We start from the raw sequence: 12,341 nt of genomic DNA, 5'->3' as shown, positions 1-12,341 counted from the left end.
ACGCAAAACTGCAAGAGAAGTAGAATATCCAGTGGTGTCATAGTTTTTTGTTCAACTTGGAGCTGATGTAACTTTGAGGGATAGTATCACCCAAAATAAAAGATTTCATCATTCGACTTTCTTTTGTAGAACTCAAAAGAAGATAATTTGAGAACTTTCTTCATAATATCTTCTTTTGTGTTCTGCCGAAGAAAGAAAGTCGTACACGTTTGGAAGTACATGGGGGTGAATAAATATTTAAAATGTGTAATTTTGTTGTTGTCAACCATGTGAATTATAAAAGCTGCCATCTGTAATAGTCTAGCTAGAAATAGATAAAAATCCTTTATTGAGCATCTCCATTTTAGCAGTTGCATACACAAGTGGTTCAAAACCGAAACTCTCCATCTTTTTATTTTTAAAGCGATTACCATTACGTTCAAAAGATTTATTCTGTTTGTTGTATTTACAGTCCATGTTAGTAAATCTAAAACCAGTTCAGGATCATGGCAAAATTATTCACTATGGCCAGCGACCTAGCAAGCCAGCGGGATAAATGTGTTTACTCTTGAAGTATTTGTCCCCCTCCAAACGAAATGAAACCTTGGCTTTGACAGCTCTCCCCCTCGCCGGGCGAATCATCTGTATCTGATTCTCAGCACTAATTCCAATTTAATTGCCTGTTGCCTGCAGGCTTTTCAATAGTGGTAACAAATGGTTTGATTTTGTAGTCCTCATCAGGCAGCATTTTAAATGCAGTACTCTAACCCCACTTGAATGCCAATGAAGACACGGCGCAGCCCTGTGTTTACTAATGCTCCCCTCACACGCGCGCTCCTCGCCTCTGTTCCACTCATATCTGATTAAAGGGGATTTGTAGGAATCTGTGAGATGCACGCAGTCGCTTTCTCCATTGTAAATGATCTTAGGCCAGAACAGGCGGTCTGGCTTCTTTTTTGTTTTCGTTTAGCAGGCTGCGATGTTTGTCGCTGGTTTAATCCGGCGTTTTGGCTTTAAAGATCCAGTGTGACGCTAGAAGATCCGCTTGCCCGGATAGAAATAAGAGCTTGAGCTTGAATTACTAAAGCGCACCTTATGACTTATGTGTTATGTTCGAGAAATTATATCTTCATTAATTGTAAATGGCAAGTGGGGCTAGAAATTCCTCGACACAATAGAGAGAAGAAGTGTAGAAAACCAGCTAACAACAATCCAAAAATGGTCAAAACCACAGAGGAATGACCTGGCAACCTGTAGCAACTCGGCCGTGAGTTTTGTGCGAACTGTCACCCCTTATTTTCTACAGGAAAGGTTACTTCTAAATTATAAATGTGTTATCTGCAATATAAGAATAAGATTTATATCCAACTTCCGACAGTAATAGTGTTAGAAAGCTATCCTCGAAACATTTTTTCAATCCCATTTTCAAAGTGATATTGCATTCTGGGACAGGTGGTTCTTTTCAGTCTTTACATCTGCGTCCTGCGCTCCTGACCTGTGACCCCACTCACACGACCTACACAAGAGCCAATTCATCCAAGTCCACCCTTTCTCTCCATTCCTTCATGATTCACAGCAGAAAACCCGTATGTGGGTAGTTGACAGGCTAATATGCTAATTTGTCCAATGGTGTGAATGCAAACATGTAGAACAAAACTAACAATGAAGACAAATCTCTCTTATGCTATTTTATATGATAAATATTCATAAGATAAAACAATATCAACAGTTTGTTTTCAAAATGTTGCTATTTCACACCATAGCACGAAACCGGCTCCAAATATAATATACCCTGCCGACCGCACAATGTCCCTTACATAGCAGTGTTTGTGTTTACAATCCACCCTCTCATTCAAGAACAACAGGTGACACGTCTATGTCCCCTGTTCTGTGTCTGAGATGTGCATTGTGGGTAATGGGCATCTCCAGTGCCCGTGGGAAACCGAGCAGAGAGCAGCTGCTGAGGAGAGCCGAGTCTCTGTGAGAGAGAGAGGAGCTTTCTCCATTAACAGCCCTGTTCACCTGACTTAAGCTACTCTGTCAGCCACTTCAGAACCATTAAAGCTCTGCTGGGAGCGAGAGAGAGAGTAAGAAAAGATAGAAGTGGGGGTTTCTCTCAGAGTACAGAGTGATGGTATAAATAGTTAGACTTCGACACGTGCAATGTTTCGAAAGACATAAAGCAGTGGCGAAGCGGAAACCTCCTCACTTACAGTATCATACTGCTTCTTTTACAAAGCCATGTCAACTTTTCTAATTTAATAATAACACTTGCATTGCAAATTGCATTATCAGCATAAAAATGAATGTACACGAGTTTTAAAATCCTTTTGCTTAAATTACGACATTCACTTGAAGGACGTTTGTGCAAAGTGTGATGATCCAGTTTTCTCTGCATTATTTAAGAACGTTCAGAGGAGCATGATAGAAGCAGGGAAACACTTCTCTTATCTTTGCATAGTGACATAGAAATGTAAAATGTTTTAACTTTTCTTTGTTATCCAAACTATCCGTCAGAGAAAGTGTTGTGATTCTGTCAATCTCTTGGGCCCTAAATGGCCTTTCATAATGACGGCCTGCGATCAATGTCTGCCCTTAAACTGGAAGAGAATAAAAGCGGGAGAAATGATCAAAAACCTTTTCGAGTACATTTGCACAAAACTCACATTACACACGGACTGTCAATGATGAAATCGAGAGGTTGGTATATATTTATGTCTCAGTCACTTAATGTTTTTTTCTTTGAGCTCTGAGTTCGGTTGTAAATGCTGATTGATCGAGTCAGAAGTCAATCTCAGTCTGCTGTTCATGAGCTCACCGCTGGGCTTTCACAAAGATTTTAAATTAGAGGCTGTTTTACTTGAAAGATACATTATTGATTGGCTATAGATACTAAAACGTGCTGCCTTCTGTTGTGGAGACCAGAGAAAAGAGTCAAAGTAAACCAATATGTCTGAGTCTGTTTGCAAAATAGACATTTCATTTATTCATTCGGCAGACGCTTTTATCCAAAGCGACTTAGAAGTAGGAGAGGATGTAACATTCTGTCAACATGCTAAACAGTACCGTTAAAGCTGGACTAAGCAAAGTAGAGAAAGAACAACAATTTTAATTTTCATTCACCATCTTCATCCATTTGTTGAATGGATGCCAAATGCATGCATTGCACGAAACTAAACCTCTTTTTGGTCTTCATCAGGTTCAGACATGGCCGTCTTCTGTCTCCTGTGCGGGAAGCGGTTCCAGACCCAGAAGGCTTTGCAGCAGCACATGGAGATTCACGCCGGCATGCGGAGCTACATCTGCAGCGAGTGTGACCGGACCTTCCCGAGCCACACGGCGCTCAAACGCCATCTGCGCTCGCACACAGGTGAGCTTTACCCGGAAACTTGATCACACCTTTCATATCATCTTAAAGTACATTATCAACTTTACATTTTCATTTAATGCAGACATTAGAGACTCAGAGAACAAAGGACGTACCACTTAACGTATCTAAAAGAGATCTCTCACATTTCTTTAGAATATTCCAACGATTTTTTGTCACGATTTGTTCAATTTAAAGAGCGAATGTTCTTCAGTAGCGCTTATGATGGCAACACGGTATTGTTTTGAAAATTTTGCGATCTTCTCTTCACTTGTTGAAAGTTGTATTGCTCGGAAGTTACTCTTTCATTGCTCAGGAGAAGCAAGTTTAAGTTTATTTCAGTATCAATTATCTACATTTACATTTATTCATTTGGCAGACGCTTTTATCCAAACCGACTAACAAGTAGGAGAGCATGTATCATTTTGTCAACACGCTAAACCGTTGGTTTACAAGGCCATGCTACTAGGAGGATTAAAGCTGCAGCAAGTATTTTTAGTTAGACATGACATACTGTAGACAAGAGATAATAATCTCAAAAGTTTTGGTAAAATGTATTTTTATTAGTAAAAATCTAAAGAATTTGAACTTATCTTAAGGTCATATTAATATACAGCCACTGAAAAAATTAAGAGACCATTGCAAAATTATTTTCAGTTTTATCAGACTTCACATGTTTTTGTTTAGGTAAACTTTAATTCTGAGAACTACCAAAAAACAAAATTTCTCCCAAGTTTTAAATAAAAATATTGTTTCTGTTTGAATTTATTTTTATTAAATTGAAAACTGGAGAAAAATATGGCAAGAAAAACAATATTAACTTTTAAGAAATACAATATTTGTATTTGTATTTAGGAAAAGTAAAAAATATATTATGATAAGATAACCTCAAAGTTTCTTTAAGTGTAACTTTCTAACAGTAGGAATTTTCTCCATTTCATTGACAAAAAGAGGAATTTTAGATGGAAGAGAGGATTAGAAGAATTAAGGAGGATTTTACATCCATATGTTTGCAACAGGACTACATAAACATGCCTTAGCAATCATTTGTTAGTAGCCAGTATCAGTAAATATTATTGAACTATAATGAGGTCATTGTGTAGGTCAGACGTGTATGTGTTGTGTGACATTGTGTTGTGTTTAACACTGTAGCACGCAAGGCGGGACGAGGGCCGCGAGGGAACGGCGCGATGTCTCGCATCACTCACGGTCGACTGCCGGCCACACAAACAAAATGAAACATAACTTAAAGTCCAGGCCTGGTCCTCTCTCGTCGTACACTCCTGTCGCTCGTCCTTTTATACTCCCGGAGCTCCTCCGTGAGCGATGCGAGACCGGTGCAACGCGCATCTGACACTCAGTATCACTTGCGTCACCAGCCTCTCACCGTTCCCTCACAGCTCGCTCTTGCTCGTTACAAATATATTTATCTATTTTTTGGCTTCCACAAGAAAAGAAAATGTTGAAAACCATTCAGTGAGCAAAACACGGACTTGATCCTGTCTCTCTCACTTTCTCTCTCTCGGCTGCTAGCTCGTTCACTCTGACCTGAAATACTAAAAAGATTGTCAGAGACAGTTGAAGTCTAGACTCAACATGTACATTTTTGATAAGAGGGGCCAAAAATGAAGGAAGGCTGGTTTATTTTTTTTCGAGCTTGAAGGCATTAGGTATGCGCCCCATCTCACCGCATACCGCCGGGTACACGAGTTTCTCCAACGCAACTTCTGAAAGGACATCCTGATGTTTCAAACCGTCTGAGTAAATGTCAACAAAATCTCATGCAAAATCTGTCCATTCTTTACTTGAATTGCACTAGCCACTGTTTTGTGTTTAATGTTTTAACAACAAAGGAACAGAGGAGTTTTCAGCAGATTAAGATGAAAGCAGATTACTTTTCTAAAAATTTATTTTTATTTAGATTAATATTTCATGTTATCCAGTAGCTAAATACCTGTTTAGTTACAGTTTTTTCAATTCTGGTATGAAAAGCCCACCTTTCCGAATCATACTGATTGAAATCAAGCCCCGCCCAACATTTATTTTCCAAGAAAAATTCGGATTCATTAAAAAAATCACAAGAAATAAAATGAATCGAATGAATAAAAAATGTCTTTAAATGTTATTTCACTTCATCAACGACTCGCTTGTCAACCCGGCGAAATCTGACTATAACACCCGTGCTTAGATATTTCACACGACCTGCATCGGATAAACAATGCGAGGTGCAATTCAACAACGGGGTGTTGAGTCTCCATTTGCTCCTCTCTTTATTCTGCACATGTAGCCGCTTCTCATTAATATGCCATTCTTGTTCCCTCTCCATTTCACTGCCAGGCCATTTGCAGACAGTGGCGGCTGTCTATGTTCACAGCTGTGTTTGATAGTACAGAGACAGCATTGCTTATGGCACAGACAGTTCTCTTCAGGTTTTTGGCCTTGGCTTTGAAGCGATTTTGTCAGACAGGGTGAAGCTTTTTTAATATTTAATCTTGTGTATGTAAAATTCAACCCTTTTTATTTATTATGGAGGGTCGGAATCGATGCAACGCAAAACGTGATGACATTAATATGCACTTTCATATGAGCCTGACAACAGCCTAAAGCCCTGACTACATTCATAGCTCAGCATCTCGTGCCTTATACATGCAAGGTAGATTGACTTTTGTTGTGTTTTTTTAAATATCTTCTTTTGTGTTTGATGGGGTGAATATATTTTATTTTAAAGTGATCAAACCAAAGTAAATCTCTATTTTTTCAAGCTCTTCTTCATCGTTGAACAATACACATTCAAAACTGAGTTTTACGGAAAGCCGATACCTGTGGATGTTTTCTCCAACGCGTGCGGCGCGTACCTGATGCTAGTGACGTGTTCGGAATGCGTTCGGAGCAGACGGCTCAGGCGCATTAGCATGCCTGTGGTGTCGCGCGTCTGGCCTGCCTGCTGCCCGCCTCTGGGCAATTAACTTTAATGACAGACAGGCTGGAGGGCTTTTCAGAAGGTGCATCGGATAAGTTGATACAGATGCATAAAGACTGCTACTCTATCTATCATCTCATATCTGCACACGAGGGATCGCGTCCCTCCCTCCCTGCTTTTTTCTCTGGGCTCAGATAGAAAGCCATTCATCTCAGCCAGAAGTGTATTTGAATGTGAACGGCGGCCTGCGATTGGCTCACAGAACGTGCTCAGGGAATTTCCGCATTGTCTTAAGAGGAGGGTTTAAGTCGGAGCATGACAGAACATAACAAGAGACGCAATTTATTCCCGGGCACGGCCAGCACTTAGACGGGGAGATAATGAAGAGCATAGGTCACCACCGATGACTTTAAAGCCCCGGCACCGGCATTGAAATGCATTAAATATCGCCAGCGTTATATGGCGCTGCCGTCGGGGGAAATGATATGAGAGGCTGTTAGGCGGAGCAGGAAAGCAATTAGCAGCCGGCCGCCGTCTGAAATCACCACGGATCACGCTCTCCCTAAACATTGATATTAGAAAAGCCAACAAACAGAAACGCGCCAGATCATTCCCTTTCAGCGCCATGTGATGTTTACTCAATATTAATAACTCTCTTTCATCTGTGCGTAACTCTCTGTCTGTCTTTATTTACGTGCTGCATCGATACATGTGAGAGAAAACAAACAGTACTGGTGATATCTAAGCAAATGTTAGTCTTGTTGTTGGCGGTCTTAATATGGATCACCGCCTTTGCGTGCGGGATAATCCAGGTCAGGTCGTTCCGTAACAGAGTAAAATCAAAGATGAGATCTTTTAAATATCTCTATTATTTCTCTTAGACGTCAATGAGATCAAACGGAGAGCAAAGAGAAACTTTTTTCCTGCTTTTTTTATCTTGCTTTTTTCGATACCGATTATTGGCCGATATATCGGTGCATCTCTCCAATCTACATTCATTTTAGAGCTCCCTACTCTTAATGTAATCTAACAACGTCTCATTCGTTTCTATTCTTACTTCTTTCAAGCAATATTAGAAGAAACATCTGAAATCTAATTGATTCTTGTAAATTATACACAACTGAGAATTCCATTAAATCTCCTGAGCCCCATCTGAGCGATCACATTTTTCTCTGAGAAACTACGCAGCGTTTTGAAAGTGTTTGACCAGAGTGGTCTACTTACCATAACCAGTGGTCATGTCACGACTTAAACCAGGTTAAAACATCTAAAAAATATATATTTTCCACTCTCCTCATTCCTCCAATCACTGCTGGTTTATTTTACATATTTATAAAAAGAAAAAAAACAGTAGTTGAATATGACGAGTTTGTTTAAAAAATTCAAAAAACATGTATTTTTTATTGTGCATTCCAATTAATATCAATCAAACTGCAGTTGGTTTGTTTTGACTTGAGCCATAATAACTCAAGAAATACTAACACAATAAAACACAATCCAAACATGTTTACATAATAACAAAAACAATTTTGTCTCATTTTGGAACCAAACTCTTCATATATTACCAAAAACAGATTTTAATATTTGTGTATTAAGCATGACCTCTGTATGACAGGTGACCACCCGTTTGAGTGTGAGTTCTGCGGATGCTGTTTCCGTGACGACAGCACGCTGAAGGGCCACAAGCGCATCCACACCGGAGAGAAGCCTTATGAATGTAACGGCTGCGGCAAGAAGTTCAGCCTCAAGCACCAGCTGGAGACGCACTACCGCGTCCACACAGGTCAGTCACATCATCCTTCGAGAAGTTCAAAACCTTGTGAGCCAGTTGGTTCATTCAAGGTGGAGACTCAATTTTTATAGGTAAAGCAAGTCACATCAGGATTACATAAACCTCCAAGTTAAGCAAAAATGCTGCTTTGTATAAACAACTTTTTTACAAATGTCATGTTGGAAATGTAACATTTTCAGGCACATGCTACATTCAGTTCCTGGTTAGGTCTTGTCTCGGTGGCATATTAAATCTTTCAGCTGAACTGGAATTACTGCCTGATCGCTGCTTTCTGGCCCTCAATAAGACAGCTGTTAAAGCCAAACCTATCAGAGTCCGTCGAATAATTGCTTGTCTTTGTGTCAAGCAGGGCTGCGGCCACCAGAGCAGACAGGTGAAGATAACAAGAGCAGAAACTCACAACTGAAAGGCCACTGCTCCTTCACACGAGCAGCCGGAGAATCACTGACATTTAAACTCGCTGTCAATGAGAGATCAATACTTAGTTTGCTCTCCTCAGTGGCAGTCTGCCCGCCCTCAGCTTTGCACATCTGTTGTTCCAAAGTTGAACAGCAGGAGGCGTCTTAACTCTACTGTCTACCGTCCACAGCCGGGAGGCAGAGCCGTTGAAGTTTTAATGCTCGAATGAGAAAGTCCAACCTACATTTCAATTTAATGTCCCGTTTCGCCTAAAATAAAATGTGTTGCAGTGACTTTTATCACCACAGTTGTATCCGTCCCATTTTTGGTGATTTGAGACATCTTTTTTTCCTCACAGGTGAAAAGCCGTTCGAGTGCAAGCTGTGCCACCAGCGCTCCCGAGACTATTCGGCTATGATCAAGCACCTGCGCACCCACAACGGCGCGTCTCCCTACCAGTGCACCATCTGCCAGCAGTACTGCCCCAGCCTCTCATCCATGCAGAAGCACATGAAGGGTCACAAGCCAGAGGATGTCCCGCCTGACTGGAGGATAGAGAAGACCTATCTCTACCTGTGCTACGTGTGAGGGGTGATGTAGAAAAATAGGCGGGATGTGTCATGACGTGCCCAGGGACAATTCATTTGAAGGTTTGGGCCAGGCCGAAGAGGGGGCGTGGTCGGAGTGATGAAAATATTATGTGGATTTTCAGATATTTCGTCCGTGTTTGCATTTCAATGCACATTTTTAAGGATGTAACTGCACTCACAAATGTTTATGAATGGAACTGTGATACGTTTGTTGGCGTTATAAAGAGATGTGAATTTCTTAGGAAGAGTCCCACTAAAATGAGATCCAATTCCAGCCTGTTGAATTCATAGTACTACTGTGTTTTATTCCCTTTATGATTCCCACAATAGGGCACTTCTGCTTTATTAAAAAAGCTGTCGGCCATCGATTTTAAAGAATCACACGGAGTCAAATATGTACGTGGACCAAAGCTCAAATTGAAGAGATGAGCACATTAGTGACCGAAATGTTGGCCTTTTTTTGTTAAACGCTCTCTTAAATTCATTTTTCGGCATTCTGCTGCACAATTTTCATGACGTTCTATGTAAATACTGGCATCAGAGCGAACAAAAGTTTGACCCATTAGTAATTTTCTTAAAAGCACGTGCTTAACTAAACAGCTTTCCTCACATCCAAATTGCGATGCCAAGCAACTGTAGTGTATGTTCAGGGACATGCATTCAACCTTAAATAACACTGTGCACTTTCTGATTTTTGGAAGCCCTTTTTGTTGTTGTTTAAGTACCGGATCATGTAGACAAACTTTGTGTGGCGATTGAGATTTCAGTCACACCACAAAATCCAGTTGTCATTGGATTTCATTTAAATGCTCATATTACCAAATCACAGTTGCAATATTACAGACATTCGTAGTCAAAGAATATAAGAAATATGATTTGCATCTAATGAACTGTTAATGTGATATTCATTTCTTATTCTCTGAAAGCAGTTTATGAATTAAAGAGAGATGATTTCTTTTCGATTTGAAATTCAAATGCAGTATATGCTTCTGCAGTCAGCTTGCAATTTTCGTTATATTTGTCATCTCTGTGTTTAAACGTTTTACTTGAATTGCCTGTATTTGGCACTACAAATGCTAGATTATTTTTGTACTTTTTCCTTGTAATTTTCGTCTCATTTTCCTTTGTTTCCTGCTGAGCTGTGTTTAAAAGAACAGTTCACACAAGAATGAAAATTCTGTCTTCAGTTACTCACCCTCGAGTTGTTCCGAATCTGTATAAATGTCTATTTCTCTGATGAACACAGAGCAAGATATTTGACTACCATAGTAGGAAAATGACAATGGGAGTCAAAAGTGCCCCAGATCTGATTTGCTGCACTACTTGCTTCCAAATATTTTCTTGTACGTTCAACTTAATAAATGTAAAAAGCAACTTTTCCTACTATGGTAGTCAACGGTGGTTCTTTTTGTTTACCAGAACAAAGAAATTCATACAGATTTGGAACAACTCGAGGGACAGAATTGTACTTTTTTGGGTGAACTGTTCCTTTGAGAGCGGGAATTATTCCCAAAGGATTTCATCAGAATAGGAATATCTGGTGGTGTTATTGAATCTTAGTATTGGTCTGAAACTCTTGCACTAGTGTGCACGTCTGCCTTCTCGGCTGTTTGTTTCATGGCTACCTCTTCTACACTGCTCTCGGTTTTGCACTAAAACAAAAGCACACTTTTGTTTTGCTTGTAACTAGCATTTACATTTCTACCCACTCTCATTTTCGCAGAAATCTCGGTTTGTCCTTCATTATATTTACACTCCTAACACACCAAACGCAGTGAAATTCTGGACGAGTTTAGAATAGTATTGAGAAAATGCTTAGTTATTAGACACTTGAGGGGGATAAACTTGAAACAATGTGAACAGATCTTTTTATGTGAAAATTGTTGAATCAATGCAGTACCGACGCGTGCAGTTACCCAGGGAAGATTGGCGAGAAAGAAAACAAAACAAAAGAAAGTGATTTTCTGTGAAAATAAATCTCTCGGACAAGAGCCAAATGCGGCACTTTGATAAGGGAATATGTTGTATTTTTGTATGGGGTTGTGTGTTACCCCTGTTACGTTGTTTGTTCGAGTGAGCAGATATTTTTACGGTTTCTTTTGCATTGTGCTTGTTCTTTGATTTGAGTGAAAAATCGTTTCTCTTGTGCTTATTTTACGATGTTAAACATATACAAGTAGTAGATGTTTGTAAGAACATATTGTAGTCATTGCTGCTCGGTGTCATAATTGATGATGAAAATGATGATAAATCCATGTTTTTGAGTGTTTATTGAGTGAACTAATGCCAACAGCTGTAGGCCTGCGACAGTTCAGCAACTCGGAGCACAGCAAACTCGTACAACAGCAAAAGATGTATATGTGTCTTTGTATCGTGTGCACTATTCACTGTAAGATTAGAGTCACCTGTGAGATCTGTATGCTGGTTCTCGTGTGTGTGCAATGTGAGTCAATGTGGTCGACTTATTCAGTGTTAAATAAACGCACCTGTCAGCAGCGAAACTAATAGGTGGTCTTACACACGTCGTGTAAATGAATTACTACATCTTCTGTTTGTATTTGTGTCTTTATGCAAGTCACCTTGATATGAGCATTGCAGTCAGGGATGCCTGCAACTCTACTTACTGTACATAACAGCGTAAATATTACGTAAAGAGTAACAATGCATACTTTATGCTCATTACAGAAATATTGTGCTTCGTTTAAACCCCTTGATTCATTTTTAAATGCTGCAGACATGATAAACAGCATCATGTTTTTCTGTCTGTCACAAGCAATAAATCAACAGGTACACTATAACGTTGCATTAAGTACAATTGTGGCATCCCTGCCATATATATCACTGTTTTATTTAGCTTTTAAACAGGATGTAGCCATGCCGCTCTCATATCTGTGCCATTGTTACACAAGCTAACACATGGACTGAGGATCCACGCGGGACCAAACGGCCATTTTCGCCCTGTCTGCCTTGTTCCTGTAACAAGGCCTCATTCTGGGTGTCGAAATGGTTTTGCATTCATTGTATTTTACTTTTTTGTATTGTCTACCTCAGCACCAGTTCTTTGTGTAACTTTTCAAAGGTGCCTGATTATTGTTACTTTGTTTTGTGTATAGATTTTGTATTATAGCCTTGTAGGGTTTTCTGTACTTTATTTCAGCATAGAGATGATGTTTGAAGCACTGTTTGGTGATTTTGATGCTGCGAATAGAGGTGTAGATTTCTTTCTCTTCTCTGTGGGTTCAGACACATCTCTGTATATGTCGGTGTTCTAAATAAAACTTGCAGAAGAAACGT

General features: G+C 39.7%; 1 protein-coding gene across 1 annotated transcript in view; it reads left to right on the top strand.

Annotated features, from left to right (window-relative positions):
- The window catches only part of zbtb16b (zinc finger and BTB domain containing 16b), a 42,953-nt gene extending 30,612 nt beyond the window's left edge, over positions 1-12,341 (top strand). Inside the window, exons 5-7 of the mRNA XM_079481699.1 lie at positions 3,179-3,349; positions 7,882-8,049; positions 8,816-12,341. Coding sequence (XP_079337825.1) covers positions 3,179-3,349; positions 7,882-8,049; positions 8,816-9,045 — 569 coding nt within the window. The 3' untranslated portion in view covers positions 9,046-12,341. The remainder of the gene's footprint in view (positions 1-3,178; positions 3,350-7,881; positions 8,050-8,815) is intronic.

The sequence above is a fragment of the Barbatula barbatula genome (genome assembly GCF_947034865.1).
Source record: "Barbatula barbatula genome assembly, chromosome: 19".
Taxonomy (NCBI): Eukaryota; Metazoa; Chordata; class Actinopteri; order Cypriniformes; family Nemacheilidae; genus Barbatula; species Barbatula barbatula.
Note: the sequence above shows the minus strand (reverse complement) of the source record. Positions and strands in the feature narration are given on the sequence as shown.